The sequence below is a fragment of the Heterocephalus glaber genome, unplaced genomic scaffold (genome assembly GCF_053883595.1).
Source record: "Heterocephalus glaber isolate CG9 unplaced genomic scaffold, H.glaber_assembly_v1.0 deba00001600, whole genome shotgun sequence".
In the NCBI taxonomy this organism is placed as follows: Eukaryota; Metazoa; Chordata; class Mammalia; order Rodentia; family Bathyergidae; genus Heterocephalus; species Heterocephalus glaber.
In genome coordinates, this window is record NW_028258372.1 from 44,648,975 (window position 1) to 44,666,613 (window position 17,639).

The 17,639-nt window shown below is 52.2% G+C and overlaps 1 protein-coding gene across 8 annotated transcripts in view; it reads right to left on the minus strand.

Moving 5' to 3' along the window:
- The window catches only part of Lamb3 (laminin subunit beta 3), a 58,236-nt gene that overhangs the window by 19,309 nt on the left and 21,288 nt on the right, over window positions 1–17,639 (minus strand). For all 8 annotated transcript variants that reach the window (XM_013078575.3, XM_004862029.4, XM_087194009.1 and 5 more), the window contains 4 exons: window positions 17,323–17,385; window positions 16,416–16,570; window positions 6,528–6,642; window positions 5,917–5,990 (listed from right to left, as the gene is read on the minus strand). In XM_013078575.3, coding sequence (XP_012934029.2) covers window positions 5,917–5,990; window positions 6,528–6,642; window positions 16,416–16,570; window positions 17,323–17,385 — 407 coding nt within the window. The remainder of the gene's footprint in view (window positions 1–5,916; window positions 5,991–6,527; window positions 6,643–16,415; window positions 16,571–17,322; window positions 17,386–17,639) is intronic.

Below are 17,639 nucleotides of genomic sequence, written 5' to 3' on the forward strand. Positions count from 1 at the left end.
AGATACCTCAAAGAACTAGGGCTAGAGATCCCATTTGACCCAGCTATTCCCCTGCTAGGTATCTTCCCAAAAGAATTAAAAGCATCAGGCTGGGGTATTTAGTTCAGTGCCACTGTGCCTGCCTTGCAAGCACAAGAACCTGAGTTCAATCCCTGGTACCAAAAAAAAAAAAAAAAAAAAGAATTAAAAGCATCATACCACAGTGATCTATGCACACCCATGTTTATATTGGCACAGTTTGTAACAGCTAAATCTTGGAAACAGCCCAAATGCCCATCAACTGATGAATGCATGAAGACGTGGATTTTTATATAATGGAGTACTAATCAGACAAAGAAGGGTAAACTTGAGACATTTCTAGGTAAGTGGATGCACCTTGAGGCCATACTCTTAAGTGAAATAAATTGGATACACATGTGGAAATATTGGATTGTTTCTCTGGTGTGAGAAACCAAAAGTGTAAATAAGGACTAAAATGTATAACAGATATTGTAAAATAGGAAGAAAATGTTAAAATAGGATTGGAAACTGGGGGTGGGGAAGGAATGGAAAACAAGAAAAGAAGGAAAAAATGGAAACAAAGCTTTTGTAAATAAGGAGGGGAAGAGGGGTTGAAGGGAGGGGAAGGGGAAAAAGAAGAATCAAGAGAGATCATGGACAGGTTCAGAGTCCCTAAGGTGAAATATAGATAGATAGATAGATAGATAGATAGATAGATAGATAGAGATAGAGATAGAGATATATCAGTACACTTAATTTTTAAAAAGAGCCTTCTATATAAAATATAATATGGACTGTATCACTACTCTGCTGAAATTCCTCCAACCCACTATGGGTTATCGCCAACAAGGTCACAGGGATGGGGCTGTCCAAGCCTTTGGTGACCCACACCGAACCACCCTGTGCCCTGGTGTCGGCCATGGAGCTGTAGGATTGAATATTTGCCTTTCAGGGTTTCAGTCTTGCTTTGGCCCAACCCCTCCCCTCTATGACCCTAGTCCCCATTTTTGCAATGAGAGTGTTGACCCCATGCCTGCCCACAACTGCATGCTGGAAGTATGTAACATTTTAAAATTTTTTCAAGGACTCACAGCTAAGAATTTGCCTTAAGTCTCAGAGAAGACTTGAACTTTCAGGCAATGAGGGAACTTTTAAGACTATGGGGACTCTTGGAGATGGACTGAATGCATTTTGCATTGTGAGATGGACATAAACCTTTGGGGGCCAGGGACAGAATCATATGGTTTGGATATTGTTATGGTTCATATCTAGATGTCTCCACCAAAGCCTCATGCACTAACAGGTGGGACTTTCAGGGAGGTGGGTGGATCATGGGTGTGTGATAACTGGATTAGTACACTGATAGGTTTATCACAGTTCTGGGTGTAGATGATGGGAAGGCCCACCGTGGGTGTGGGTGGCACCAACCAATAGGCTTGTAGCCTGAATGGAATAAAAAGGAAAAGGAAGGCTCATGGCTTGCTGCTTCTGGCATCCATGCCATGGACCATTTCTCCTCTGCCATGCCTCCCTGCCTTGCAGGAAGCCAACTATGAACTGAAACAAACTCTAAGCTGAAATAAACTTTTCTTCCTTTAACTTTTAGGTGTCAAATATTTTGTTCCAGCAACAAGAAAAATAACAAGACAGATTTTAAATATCCCCAAAAGTTCAACTGTTGAAGGCTTGGTCCCCAGCTGATGGCACTAACGGGAGGTAACAGAAACTCTAGTAGGTAGAGCCTAGTCACAGGAAATAGGAGGTCATTGGGGTATGCTCTTAAAGGGGATACTGGAATGATGGCCCCTTCCTCTCTGTCTTTTTTCACTTCTTGGTTGCCATTATGTGAGTAGCTTACTTCCACCATATGCTCCCTACCATGATATCCATCCCTGCCACAAGAGCACAGTGACAGAGCCAAGTGCCCATGGACTGAACCCTCTAAAACTATAAGCCAAAATAAATCTTTCTCCCCCTTTTTTTTCTTTATTTTTGGTACCGGAGATTGAACTTGTGTCCTTGCGCTTGCGAAGCAAGTGGCAGACCCACTGAGCTAAATCCCTGGCCCCTCTCCCTTTTACATTGATTATCTCAGAGACTCTGTCACAGTGATGGAAAACTGACTAACATATCCACTATTACAATTAGATCTACAGTGTCTGCAGAAGGCCACACGTTAAAGGTGTGGTCTCCAGCTAGTGCTGCTATTGGAAACTTTAGGAGGCAGGGCCAGGTTGAAAGGGAGGGTCGCTGGGCATGCACCTTTGAAGGGTATATTCTGTCCCTGGACTGACTGCCCCCTTTCCTAGCTGCTATGAAGTGATCAGCTCTGCTCCACCACACACACTTTGTCATGATGTTCAGCCTCATCTCCAGCCCAAGTTGACCATGGACTGAAACCCCTAAAACCATGAGCCAAAATGGATCCTTCCTTCTTTAAGCTGAATTTCTTAGGTATTTTGTTACAGTGACAGAGAATTCATCCAGCATACCTAAAATCTGCATTCCTGACCCTGAGTGAGGAGGCCCTGTGCTCCTGAATGCGGGCAGTACTTCTCCTCAGTTCAGACCACCCTCCTTCTGCAAGTTCTAGATCACATCAGCTTAGCCCTCCTCCTCAGCACCTCTGCACTTCTCTCTCTTCTGGTTGGAATACTCCTCCCCAGTGCTGTCCTTCTGCTCATGTTCTCAGTTTAAATGTCATTTCTTCATGGAGATCTTTCCACACCTGTCTAACCTGCATTTTTCTGTGTATACCCTGCCCACTCATCTATTCTTTCTTATTCCAGCATCTTGTTGCCTTCAGAAATGTCACCACAATTTCCAAGTATTTATTTGTGGGTTTTCTTTTTACTCTTTACTCAATAGGCCAAGATTTCTCAATCCCAGCACTGTTAATATCTTGAGCTTGACTCACTCACAGGGACACCCTGCGTACCATAGGATGGGTGGCAGCATCCCTGACCCCTCCCTTCCGGGTTTCAACTTCATACCCACAACCAGTGATGTCCCTTGCACATCCCTGGTTTTCATGTCAGCCCCTGCAGGTCAGAAGGAAGTCCTGGGCCCTGGTCTAGACTTGGTCCAGGATGTAACCAAAGGGGACGGTGCCACCTGAGGGCAGCAGAGGTCCCTGGGGTGGGCGACACTCTGAGCATCCGTCTAGAGAGCGCTCGGGCTCACTGTGCTCCTCAGCCAGGGGAGGGAGGAGCAGCCCACAGCCTTCATCACTACATCACAAAATCCATCACTGTGACAAAGTATCTGCGATAATCAACATAAAAGGGAGACAACCAGAAATGTCTCCAGAAATTGCCAAATGTCCCATGGGGCAGGGAGAGGGTAAGATTACCCTTGGTTGAGTACAGTGCGCCAGATGGGAGGCCCTCTTGCTGGTCTTGCTCACAGCTGTACCCCAGCATCTAGTGTGCAGTAGGAGCTTAGCCTGTACTGGTCGAATGAACGGCGTGTCTCTAGTCTGCACACCTGTAAGTTCATCTCTCCCAGACACAAACACATTTTACCCTCCAGAGCAGTGTGCGTTCCTCCATCCCTCTCAATTATATGCTGACTTGTTTCTTGCCCCCTGGTCTTTGTACTGGCTGCTCTCTCTGCCTGAAATGGACACTGGCCTTACCTGGCTAGTATTGGTCTGGGTGCACTCTCTGGAACCCCCACACACTCGAGGCAGACCTCGCTAGATGCCCCCTCCCATGCTTGTGAGAACCTCTTCTCACCAACGTTACATCTTCCAACACACTCACTCCTAGGTCTCTATGAAAGCTGTAAAAGCAGCTTGAGGCTGGTTGGCTTGGTTTACTTATCTTCCTATTTAACATCTGACATCAAATATAACATATAATCAGTGCTCAATCTGTATGTGGCAAGAACTAATAAAGGGTGAGTGATGACAGAGCAACGAGACTCTTTAACAATATCCAAATGAATGTCGCCTTCAAAACTGTCAGCTTTAGGGACTGGACATCTGTTCAAACGATGGTGGCGTTTCTCAAAATCCTTTTGAGCTTTCTGTAGAACGTAGCTCTTCGAGCCAACTTCCTCAGTCATGTAAGAAATTAGGTCTCATCGCTCTTCACTCCAAGCTCATTTTAACTTCTGAAAATCATGAAACCCTTCCTGGTTATCTAACCTTATTAACCAAATGTGATCTTTCACATTTGACTATTCCTGTAGAACAGAACAAAATCGTTTTCTAAAAGGAAAAAGATGACCTGGCATAAATGGATGAAAATGTTCCCTTCAAAAGAGGTATCTCAGAAACCAGTCTAAAAGAGGATGTGAAGGTCCTTTGAGAAGAAATAGCACTGAATGAAGGGATTGTTCACCAAGGGAGCTACTCCAATGCAACACCCTTCGTATGGACAGGCAAGTTCTTGGCTGTTGGTTAAACTCAATCTCTTCTATAAAATTTTTTTTTGGTACTGGGGATCGAACTCAGGTCCTTGTGCTTGTGGGGCAGGCGGCAGAACCACTGAGCTAAATCTAAATCCCCAGCCCTTCTTCTACAAAATTATTAAAATAGAGTACAAGATGTGACCAAAACTATGGTGAACACTTGAATTTTTTTAATTCTAGTAAAAGCCCACTGTCGTTAATCGCCCTTAACACACGGCCTCGCTTCAAACACCTATCCCATTGTTCTTGTCACTTCCTACAGCAGTTCAAGAGGTCTCTTTTGTGAGTGTCTTTAGTTGCACTGTCGTGGCTGCCTCTATATCCTGAGCCAATTCAAAATGTTTACCTTTCATGGTCACCTTGACTTTAGGGTCACACAGTGCCAGATCTAGTGAGTAAGGTGGATGAGGATACATTGTGATGTTTTTAATTGTTGAAATTGACTTAAATGTTTTGAATCAAGGCAGGGCACCAAGGCTGCCACAACAGTCCAACTGAAGACACTCACGAAAGACTTCCAGAACTGCTTCAGACAGTGACAAGAACAAAGCAACGGGGAGTGTTTTCAGGGGATTAATGGCAATGAGGCGTTTATGGTAATAAATTAAATTCAAACATTCCCTGCTGCACAAGACTGCAATATGGATTGTGCCCAAAGCAGGCTGTACCAGTGCGGGCTGTGAAGCGCTAACCCCACGACTGGCTTGTTTATAGGAGTGAGTCTGGCTAAAGCCTACGTGCCGAGGTCAGAGTAACTCGCACCCAAATTCCATTCCCACAACTAAAACTTTCAGACTAGAAGGACAACATTCTAATTACAACTATATATTTTGCCCATTCTGTTCCTAATTTGAGAATGCTTTGTCTTGTCTTTTACGAGCCTTGCTTACATTAATTTCCACAGACACCGCACAACTACACATCCTTGCACGTAGTACTGACCTTGCACATAGTTCACCTTTACCCCAGTTGATTGCCAATAACAATCAGTGGCTTCGACTGGCCAGGGCCTTTGTCAGTTGCACCAGCATTGGTCGTCCTGGCCCTGCTTTCTGACTTGGTTCTGTCTTTGAGTTTTTTCTCAGGCCTGCATGGTACACTGAGCAGGAGGCTGGAGCCTACTGCTGCAGAGGTTCCCAGTAACTTTTCAGGGGTCCCTAGTACCCTCTATTATTTGATCATATCTTGTATGTAAGAATACACAATTACATAATGAGGAACCAGGCCCAGCAAAGTTGGTACTTGGCAAACTGAACTAATCAGATGGGTTGAGGGCGAGGGGTACCGAGAGGAAGAGGCTGCACAACCACAGCATGACCAAGACAGGCAGCTGGAAGGAGCCCCCGTTCTCCCAGGAGCTGGTCCTCTGGTGTCCCAGCCGGGAGGGGCCGGCCCGGCATGTGCCACCATCACCCAACCTTGGGCAACAAGGGCTCTGCTCCTTCCCAGCCCGAGCCCACGTGGCCCGGGCTCCCTTGACATCCTCCCCAGCAGGCGTACCTTAAATTCCATCATGATGCCCTGAAGCTGAAACCTCCTGTCCAGGTCCAGCTGCAGAGAGACAGGGCTCACATCTGGAAGGTCAAAAGTAGAAGCTTTAGGCCAGAGGGTCCCCACCTTCCAGCCTGGCCCAAGGCTCTGCACTGTACTCACCCTAGGAACCCCAAAACTCCCCAGCCTTGATACTCTAACTTCCCGAGAGAGGAGTGGACCAGTAAGTCTCTTTTTAGGTGATCCATTAAAGGCTCTTACCTGTTTCTGCCAAATTTTCTCCCCACTGTCACCTGATGCCTCTAATACTGGAAGGCATTCAACTTGTCTTTTTGAAACCAATCTGTCCCGAGAGCTCAGTTCCTTCTGCATGCCCACCCATGGAGAGTAAGTGGAGGGAAACAAAGGCAGGCCTCTCTCCTCTCACCTGCTCCTCCGCCTCCACAGACTTTTCCACCTACAGCATCCAGCAGACCCCAAACACAAAGCTGGGAGGTTCTGTCTGCCACCCTCCCACACCCATACCACAAGACATGCTGAGAAACCCGAAGAGACCCTGAGATCTCCACCCCACCCTGTAGAGCCCCACGAGTTTGGCTCCTGTTGGTGGTAGTCCTCACCATTCTGTGACTGCCACCAGCGCATGGGGCCTGAGGACGAAGCCACATTCTCCACTCGGTGACTGTTGTAATTGTGAGGCAGCCTGGAGTCGCACTTGCAGCATTTCATCTGCCACTGTGGGAGAGGAGATGACAGGCTCAGGGCAGGGCCCTCAGACTCCTCCCTTCTCGTCCCGAGAGGCCCAACCTCAGGGATGCACAGTTTTCAGCATGCACTTGGAAGGTGCCTCTCTAACCAGGCCACAGGCCATCTTTTAATGCAATTTCTGCATTCCTCCTGACATATGGCAAGGGAATGGTAAGCAGACGTTGGCTATTTATTTATTGTGGAAGAAGCATGTGGTGGCAGGAAAAATCATCTCAGCAAATGAGATTGCCCCGAGGAGAAACAAGAAGGGTGCTAAGGACAGAAAGAAGAAAGGAGGAGAAATCCACATTAACTGGCCACCTGCTGTCTGTGTGCACCACTACAAAGTTTATACCCAATTTCATTTACTGGGGAATACTGAGTTCTTGAGGGTCAGAAAGAGGGGACAACCAAACAAGAGAAGGAAACTCAGGTGCCCTCACTAGCTGCATCACCCCATCTCCTAGGGGCAGATTTTCCTATAAATTGAGTGAGGTTGGACTAGTCATTCATTCATCCCACAGCAGCACTTGTCGGGCGTGTGCTGTGTGACAGACAGGGCTCTGGGCACTAGAGCTAGGACAGTGAACAAAGCAAAGCCCCAGCCCTCAGGGAGCCACGTGGGGGTGACAGGACATGATCTACAGGCTTCCACCTGGACTTCCACCTGGGACCTCGGGGTCTCTCCAGGCTCAGGAACCAGGTCTGCAGGAGAGTCGCAGCCTTCCCGGGAGGTCCCCAGCAGAGTCAGGGAGCCAGACCCTCGGAGTGGGAGGAATCACGGCTGTGAGGCAGTACAGGGATCACTAAGAAAAGGCTCATGGCAGAGAGGCCTCCTGCTCCTTGTCATTTAAGTTCGTGCCTATGCGTGCACATACACACACATGTAGGTGTGTACACACAACACAGATATAACATGACCATGTCCTGGCACCACGTGATCCACACATAACATGTGTTTTCTCCAAGTAGCCATGATGCTGAGCCCCTGCCCGGCTTCCAGGGCACTGCCTGGGGGCTACAGACTCAGTCACAACTGAAAGCCAGGCTTTGACGAGAACTCACGGGCCTACTGGTACCATGTGGGCTGGGCCAACTGTACCTCCATCATCCAGGCCTCTGCTTTCTCCTAAACATCATCTCCCCAGAACCAAGAAGGAGCTTCCTGTGTCTGGAAAGGCCATGTGCTAGCTGGGCCGATGGCCCGGAATGCGTGGGCACCCTGATCAGGATGGATGAACCTGACAGCTCCGCTCCAAAGAGGCCAAGTGAATGTGCGGGGCCTGTGCCTGGAGTCGTGGAAACTCCCTGCCCCACACCACCTCCCTCTGCAGAGCTGGAAGTAGCCCAGCAGAGAGCCCAGAGCCCAGGTGCTGCTCTGTGGGCCTCTGCTCCCCACCCACTCTCCAGCTCACCCCAGTCTGCAGGAGGCACGCCTGTCACGTCCAAAATCGCCATCCTTAGCACTGAGTGCCACTCAGAGAAGAGGTCTGCACATGCAAACTGGCGCCACCACCACCCTTCCCCTCCCTGCCAGGCCGTTCCCTTGCCCTGCTATATTCTTCCTCGGAGTGGCTTCTCCGCTGGACATTTTGTGCATTTAGTGTCTATCTGTTTGTGAATTATGTGCCTCCCCTGCTAGAATGCACCCTGCACCAAGGCAGGGGCTTGCTTCCCTTCGCTGCGGTATGCTGGTGCTTGGAACACAGCACTACTCTGCCATGAAGGAGATAAACTGCAGGCATGTGTGGACAAATGAATGCATCTCGGGACCACAGTATTAAATGACATAAGCCAGATACACAAGCTTAAATGCCACGTAGTTCCTCTTACATAAGTACTGAATACATATATATACACATATATAGGGGATGAAAAAAGAGAACTGAAGAACAATGAAAGCAGAGCTGCTGCAAATGGGAAGGGGACCGGCAGTGGGAAGGAGCAGGAAGCGGGGGACTGAGGCGTGTTTTGTACCTGTACAACTCCCCACGGTAAATGCGGTCATCACATACTGCAAACATGGACCAAAAAAGGGAAAAAGAAAAGGCCCTAGCACATAGCAGGCCCTCACTCATACCTGTTCAGTAAATGAGTGAGTAGCAAATATTCAAATCTGCCGACTACTTTCATTAACATATTGCCCGACATTCCTGTCCTGCACTCAGGGAGGTTTTAAAGCAGGAATGAAGAGAGAGGAGGATCCCGCCTCATCCTGAGGGACAGAGTAGCTGCCACGTTCCAGAAACCACGTCAGGTGACTTCAACCCAACAACCTGCCTACACCTCACAACAGCCTTATGTGGTAAGCAGATTCATCCCCTCTTACGGATGAGAGAGCTGGCAGGACACTCCTGCTGCCTGGTCTCCAGTGTCAGCCACCTCCCTGTCCCATCTCTGCCGCTGTCTCTGGCGCTCTGTCCGACCCTCTCTCCCTGCAGTCCCCGCCCTTCTCTCTTATGCTCTCATTTCAGCTGCCCGGCAGATCTCCTGGGAACGTGGGAGGAAGTGATCTCTCTCTCTCTATCTCCCAGCGGGCCTCACGGAGAGCTTATTCTGCCTCTGGGGCTCATCTCGGGGTGGCTGAGGCAGAGCGTGCACTGTCAGAAGGAATCTGGCTTCCCCAGCTAGCCTGGCTCAGCTGCACACAGGCTGCAGATGCGCCACCCGCTGACACAGCTGGCACTTAGCATAACCCTTTCTGGACAGGGAAGGCTCCTGCTGGAGTCTGACCCCTCTAGAGCTCTGTCCTTGTCCTTGGCAGGGGACATGTCCTGCTCTGCACTCTGCCCAGCCTCCTGGTAGTTTTCCATTCCTCATCCTGTTTGCACACGGCACATGTCCAGAGGAGAGACAGGGCCAGCTGCCTTCCTGGGACGGGCACGAAGTCACACCCCGCCCCCCAGCCCGCTCTGCCGGGAGCTGATCCCAGGCCTCCCGGCCAGGAGAACAGCAAAAACAAGGCTTTCTCTTGCCAGGGTCATGGACAGGGTGCTGGGGACTGTGGAAATGCCTCTGACACTCCCAAGTGATGTGCTATTATGTGACTACTAAAAGCAGTTTAAATTAAAAAATTAATTGCTTGTAAATTAATTACATTGTATTTCATGAGGAAAAAGTTAGGTACAAGCTTGTATATGCGCTAGGATCTCAAATGCATACAGTATTTTAAAGGAACAGAAAATGTTTGGTAGGAGATACACCAATATACAGGTATCAGGTGATACTTAACACATTATCCATACTCAGGATAATAAAACAAAATAAACTGGAGATGTCCAGGGTGTTTGGCGCGGCTCGCTCCCTGCCTTGCTGTCCTTCCAGGCGCTGCACGCCTCCTCCACCCTCCATTCACGCACACAGCTCAGCTGGGTCAGACCGCCTCACGGGCTCCTGAACTACATGCCACTTATCATAGTAACAGCTCCAGGAGGGATTTGGCTCAAGCCTCAGGGCAGCATAAGCCAACAGGCTTGAGTCAGGTATTTTAAGCAGCTCCGCTCATCAGCTAGCAGTGGCTACCTCAGAAGCCCATGTAAAGACAACCTGCACATTTCTTCTTTCCTGCTGAGCCTCAGTTTCCCTCTGTAACTTACTCTCGTACTCTCACACGTAGTGTGTGCATGAATACACGTGTGCATGTGTCTGGCTCTCAGGGTGAGGCTCCTCCTCCTGCATGTTGCGTGCCTCCACCCATACCCCATGGAAGCTCTTGCTGTACTGGCAGCTGCTCTGGTCCATCCAGCCAGCACTCTCCGGCCTCTGCTGCCTTCAAGATGCAGTGTTATCATCAGTGCAGCCTGGCTGGCCTCCAGCCAGTTTGGCTCCCACTTGCTCTCCAGCTGGAAAGCTGAGCTTTCTCCTTTCTCCTAGAGCTTTCTAGTCACTAGGCAGTCTGGTGGAAAGACAAACCCTACCAGTGAGCAAGGGGAGGGCAGCAGAGTGGGCAAAAGCCAGCGGGGGCCTGAGTCACAGCAGAGAGGGCTGGAAAAAGAAGACACATGCTAACACAAGCTCTGCATCTCTGCAAAACAAGGAAACAGGCTCTGCTCCTTCCATGGGGGAGCCGGGGGCTGCCTGTGTCCATCTAAGAAGCTACCGTCAGGGTCATGGCCACCAGCCAGGGCCAGGAGAAGGAAGAACCAAAACAAACAGACAGAAAGTCCAGGGTTGATGAGATAATGAAGCTCCGTCTTGCTCTAACTTGCTATTACAATTCTCCCCATCCAGCTTATCGGCCAGAAGTTAAAAGCACTCTCCCCATAAGTATACAAAGAAGTAAGTGAAAAATCAGACACAGCCCAGACGCTACACTGGAGAAACTCTCTTCCCAGCAAAGAGGGCAGCGGGAGGAGCCCAGAGGCCTCTGGTCGGCAAGGCATCCTCAAATTCCATGAGCTCCAGAATTTCTACATCGATAGACATGCCGGGAAAGATCAACAGTCAGGACCTGTGGCAAGTGCTGAGTGGGAGGACTCTTGCGATTGTTTGGGGCCACTTTCAACTTCACCTTCTTTCATCATGAAGTAAAACAGGATCAAAACCCTTACTAAGGGGCCAGGGATTTAGCTCAGTGGTTCCACCGCCTCCCCCAAAAGTGCAAGGGCCCAAGTTCCATCCCCAGTACCAAAGAAAACTTTAATAAGGACGGCCCTGTCTGCAGAAGTCTGGAAAAGTCTCTTTCTGACTACAGAGATGTGGGTGTGTACCACACACTCCGACATCACACTGCTCCGGCCTCGCTCCTGAGCACTGTTTTAGCCTTCCCAAGTCCCTGGGGGGTACGTTACACCATACAAAGGGTGGGTATCCCTATTTTACAGCAAGCTGAGCCTTGGAGAAGGTAAGAAATGTGGCCCACACACAAAGCCACGAAGGGATGAGGCAGGGATTCTCATCCCAGGCCTCTAGCTCCAACCCACCCATGTGGCAAGCAACAGAATGGCTTGGTAACCACCGGAAACTGCACAGACTAGAGCTGGTCTCAGGACACCCCCTTCCTTCCTCTGCCTCCACCCCGAGAAGAACAGCCTCCACTCTAGCACAGACCTCTCCAGAAACAAGGCTGTCATGCTAGGTCCCAGTGCAGAGTTGGCTTGTGTGTCAGGAACTTTTGCAGGATCTATCAGTGGCGATGGCTCCTACAGTCCCTGCCATGAACTCAGGCAGACGGTAAAGGCTGGCAAAGAGGCAAGGCAGGTCTGCAGGTCTTTGCCTTGCCTGAACCCCAGCAGCCAGCAAAGTGGTATCCCTAGGCCTTCCCCTCTTTCAGCTTCACAAGCCCCACTTTGTAAGCTGTCACTGCCAGGACCCCGGAGTCTTACATTCCACCAACCAAAGTGTTGATTCTCTCCGATAGATAGCAGCTCTCCTAGAATCCCAAAGCCCTTTTCCGTTTTCTTTTATCCTCTGAGATGTGACTCACCCTTGGTCTGACTCTCTGGGGATCATTTTCAAAATCCACGGCTAAGTTTCTGATACACAGATGCACAGGTACGGGCAGCTGGCCACAGGCTGAAATGGGGATTGGTGTCTTTCCTACGGGGATTGCGTTTAGATCCAGGGACTCAACGGTGCCTCAGTGTCAAGAGTCTTAGGAGTTTTAGACCTTCTTAGAACTTGGAAACAAGCAGATATTTTGGTCAGACAGGCCTAAGGGTCAAGACAGCAGGCAGTGAAGGGGCTGGGCAGGTGGCTCAGTGATGGTGCCTGCCCAGCATGCGGGAGGTACTGGTCAACCCCCAGCCCAGCCAAGTGATTGACTGATAACTGACAGAGTTACCAAACAGAGACAGGCAGTGGCTTGCGGAGTGTGCACAGGTGGGTAAGAGAGGAGGGGACCTCTAACTGGCTGCCATCCCCCAGCTTCCTTGCAAGCGATACAATGACAGCTGTTTGGGTTACTCACTCAATTAACCTGAGAAGGGCTCTGCGTAAGACTGTTATCAAGGCTACTAGGTAAGTAATTAAGCTTCCTCTAGAAAGGGAGAGAATAAATTAAAGCACTTAGGGGAGCAGACTCAACATGAGATGTGCTCGGGAGCAGAGACCAGGCTGGGAAGCTTCCAGAGCAGCCCTGGTTCCTGCAGAGTGTGCAGCAGCCCAGATGAGAGAGGGCGCGGCTCAGCCCCGCGCCAGTCGGGCGTGAGGTGTGCAGGTCCTCAGGTCACGCACGCTGCCCGCTGCCCTGAGAAATGAGCAGCCCTCAGAGCTGGGCAGACGTGGAGGCCGACGGACCCAACTCCCACATTTCCCATGAGGAGACGGTGCAGGGGAGGAGCCCTGACCCTCGCCCGGCCGCGTCCTATTCTGAGCATCAGAGCCGCCTGGCAGGAAGCCTTCACCCCAGCGTGGGGCAGCCGCACTTGCACTCGGGCCTTGGAGCAGAGTGGATGGCCCCGGACAGTGTGTGGCACGTGTCCTGCTGGGGGAGAGGTGCAGAGAGCATGGGGGCCCTGACGGGGCCACCTGTGCGTGCAGGAGCGGGAGAGAGAGGGCCGGGAGGGCCGGGAGGGCCGGGGGCACCTGCCGGGCAGTGCCTTCACTTGCACATTCTTCCTTGCAGCCAGTGAGCCCTGTCACTGCTGCTGTTTTCAGGTGAGGCCAGGGCGGTGGAGAAGCCACGGAGGCATTGCGTCCACCTTCATCCCACACGCAGCGAGGCTGAGGGAGTAACGGTGCGGAGCATTTGCCCAGATGTTGTCAGGGAGTTGAACAACAGCCTGGAACTGCAGCCTCGGCTTGTTCGGTAAGGAACTGCCTAGGCCAAGCCCAGACAGTTGACAGGTCAGCAGGCAGGGAGGCCCAGAGGGCAAAGCTGGGCAGAAAGCGCAACGGAGCCAAGCTGACCAAGTCCGGCGTCCACCAGGAGCACTGCAACCTGCACCCAAACCCCCAGAAGCAAGGCCTTGAGGCCAACAGGGCTTCACCACTGAGACAGGCTGGGCCACGGGAAGAGCAAGCAAACAGGCAAGGCCGGCCTGCAGAGGAGCCGCTTCGAAGCAGGCAGGAGCCAGGAGGGCCGGGCTGGGGAGGGAGAGGCTCTGGGGCTCAGGGGTCGCCAGCGAGACAGAAACACCCAGGGCCGAAGCCCCACTCCACTGGCCCCTGTGCCACCTGGGCAGCAGGTTCTGGGTGATTCTGTGCCAGCTCTGGGCTCGCCCATCGCGCCTGAGTGGAGACAGGATAGGATATGGAGCAGAGACCTGGACCCGAGCGAGGTGCGGACTTGGGTGGGGGCAGCAAGGACGCAGCTGGGGTGCCCAGGTCACCTCCCGGTGTCATCGCCAGGAGACTCAGCACCTCTGGGCTTCCACCAGGACCCAGGTCTGCACACACCGAAGCTCCTGACAGCTCACGGGTTAACAAGGCACACCTCGAGGGTACTGTGCAACTAACCGAGATAACACATACGTGCATATATTTGATATGACACCCAGGACACACAGAAAATGTGCTTAACAAATGACAGCCACTATTAGTGTCATTTAGGGACAAAGCATGCCAGGTGCAATGGCTTGCGCCTACCATCCCCGCTCCTCAGGAGACTGAGGCAGGAGGATCCCAAGCTTCAGGCCAGCCTAACGATTGAGCTGAGACCCAATCTCAGAAATCAATAAATAACACAAGTGAATCTAAAAGCCGAAACTGGAACCCCACACAGTTGAAACCCGAACTCCTACTTTCTGTCACACAGCAAGGTACGACGCACTGCCTCAGCCAGGCTCCCGGTGCCCACAACAGAGGCGGGAAGGGAGCCTGTGCAGGACCCTGTGGATGCTCCACGGGAAGCCACAGTGGTGAGGAGGGCAGGGATCGGGACAGGAAGGGGATGAAAGGAGACAGGCAGAAGGCAGGACAGAGGCGCGCTGTCCGCTGTCCGCAGTCTGCACCTCCCCAAAGGCTACGGGGCAAACTGGGGAACCCTCCGTCCACCGCCAGTCCTCACCCACGGAAGAGGACAGCGAGACGCGGATGGGGACCCCTCCGCGGAGGTCACACCACAAGGCGGGGCAGACCTGGGGTCACACACCGCCCTTGGGGCATCCCGGCCCTGCCTCTTTCCAAAGGTTACCTGGATTCATTTCCCCTCACAGAAAGAAAAGCCAGTGTGTGTCAGCTTTAGCCACGATTACCCATCCCCAGGGCTGCCAAAGTCCAGGCCTCTTCTGCAAGCACCCTGTTTGGGTCTCGGGGGCTGCTTTCAAGCAGGGAAGGCAGTGGGCTCCAGAGGACACCTGAGAGAGGCAGAGGGCAGGCTGGGAGAAGCCAGAAGCCGAGGCACAGCGGAGGACAGGCAGAGCAGGCAGGGCTGGGAGGGGCCGCACCTGAACCGACACGGAGCTCTCTTCCGCTTCCGGAAGACAGGCCAGGCTGGGGCCAGGCACCAGCAGTGGTCTCCCGGGGTGGTCAGAGCTGGGGTATGTGGGAAAGGGGCAGCTGCAAGGACTGCAGCCTAGAAAGCTCATGCTGCCAGGCCCCTGAGGCTGTGGAGTAAGTGGGACCCCAGGGAGCCCTCGCCTTACCCAACCCTGCCTAGTGGGCCTCCCCACATCCAAGTGGGTGAGGGCAGAAACCACAGCCGCCTCTGCTCACCCACTCCCAAGTCACTGGCCAATGCCATCTGTGATTAAAATAGCAAAGAGAACGCTGGGGATGGGAAGGACAGCGGGGCAGAGGCTGCGCTGGATGCCACCTCCCAGGCCCCTGAGGACAGGGCAGCCTGAAAAGGCGAAACCTCAGATGGCCAAGTCCCTGCATGGCACTCGGCCTGGCTCGCTTGCTTTCTCTCCCTCCCTCTCTCTTTTCCCCCAAGGCTGCAGGAGTCCGAGCAGAGCTCTCCTTGCTCAGCCCCTGGGCCAGTCTGCTTTGAGGGTAGTGAGGTGGCCTGGGAGAAGGCCAGGAGGTGAGAAAACACCAAGTGGTCTCATCTTTGGCAAACACAAGGAGTAAAGGAAGACTGCACCTTGCTGAGGGGGAAAGAGAAGAAAATCAAAGTTCCTACAAAAAAGGTTCAGAGGCAACGGCTCTTTGAAAAAGCCAAGCAATTTCAATCAATGTAGATCAAAGCAGAGTTCCTGGATGTATTCAGCTCCTTTTCCAGTCTATCAAATGAGTTTCTGACCTTCCCTGATAACCTCAAGTGGCTTCGCGCTTGTCTCACTGATCTGTGTCCTTGAACGAGTGTAAATGTGTCTCATTTGTCTGAGTGGGTGAAAGACATGAGCCACCACGGCTGACGGATAAAGAAAGTTGGCTCTTTTCGCGTGGCAGGGGAAAACACAGAAGGTAAACGTGAACACTGCTTGTGTATTCTCCAAGACCTACGATGGCAGCAGAGGGACTCAGTACAACTCGGCCCATGCCACAGCACGAGCGCCAGCCAACACACACAGCCTTGGCTTTGCCATCAGAGATGGCACATCAGACCCTCCATACCTAGGAGGCTGACATTTGTCTCTCTGCCTGTTCCCAAGGCCTAGAAGCCCACCCTCTGTCCATTCCCTGCTGAGAGGGGGCCCCAGCTTTATCCAGAGAAAGAAAGGCGCTGTTCGGTGGATGCTAAGCTCATTTTCTCTTGCCCAGCCAACATGCAGACCCCTCAGAGGCAGGAATCTGGCTTCAGACTTTCCTTGCTGCACACCCATCGCTGCCACCATGCACACTTGGCCTATACCAAGCACACGCTGAGTATTTCCCGAACAAATGGCAGGCTTACCCGCCGCCTCTTGGGCCCTGGAGGCTGAGGATGTAGGGCCTACCTCTCCATACTGGGTGCAGTAGGTCTCAGGCTTGGTCAGTCCGCAGGTGGAGGAAGCTCGGAGGAACCGGGTCCTCCCAAGCAGCAGGTCCCCGACAGGCGGGTAGCAGGCCCCACGGGAGCAGGCTTGTTGGGCGCACAGGAGGCCAGGCCAGGCTGAAATCACAGGGGGTTCTAGGGTGCAGCCTGGAGAGCAGAGGCTCGAACTGGCCCCCAGCACCCCCAGGGACCTGGCAGCGTGGCAGGACCAGACTTTCTCCTTAACTCATGCTCCTGTTCCCAGCTGGCAGGAGAAATTGCAGTCCTCATACTGCTGGGTGATCCTATCCCATAACACCAAACTTCAAAAGGAGAGAAGAAACGCTGACAACCAAAACCACAGGTGGTCCTGCAATTCAGCATCTACATGTGGCTTTCAGAGTCAAGTCAGAGACACTCTGGCCCACCAGGACATGGCCCGAGCTCCTTCCAACTACAGTGCATCCTCTAAGCCCAAGGAGGGCTGGCGAGAGGCATCTGTGGAACACTGGGAGACCTGCGTCCTCTCTGCTGCTTTATCTGCAAGGTTGGCCTGGCCACGATTTTCAAGTACCCAGCTACAGTTCACTGGGAAATGGCAAGGTCTCGCCATGGAACCAGAGAGAGTGAGATGATGGGAATCTCAAAGTGCAGAGCACTCAGGAAGCCACAAGCTACCCGGGAAGAAGACACCTGGGAGCCTTCCAGAAAGGCAGAGAATCCCCCTCCCCAGGCCCAAAGGAGAGGGACTCTAACGAGTGTCCCCACTGGACAAGTGCTCCGAACTCTGGGACAATAGACACTGTTCACACTTCAGTAAGCTCGCTCCTCCCTCCTGCTGCACCTCCCTGCCACCTAACAGGGCCTGGAGTGTGGGAAGGGACACTCACCGAGACACAGGAGGAGGAGTGGCCTCATGATCAGCAGATGGGTAGTCCCCACAGGACCCTCACCTGGGACAGAGCAAAGCGCCTGGTGAGATAGTCACATGCCCCTTTCCTGTTCTGCTTCTGTCCTCATGTTTCTCAGGAGTCTGCACCTGGCCACCCAGGGACCTGACTGAAGCCGCTCCTGAGCAGCAGGTACATGTGCGGCCCTCGTCCCAGCTGGTGTGCAACTCAGACATCCGCCCCAGACTTCAGCCTCCTCCTCTGAAATGGATGGGAACCCTGCCACCCGACGGCCCGAGCACACGCAGAGATGGAAG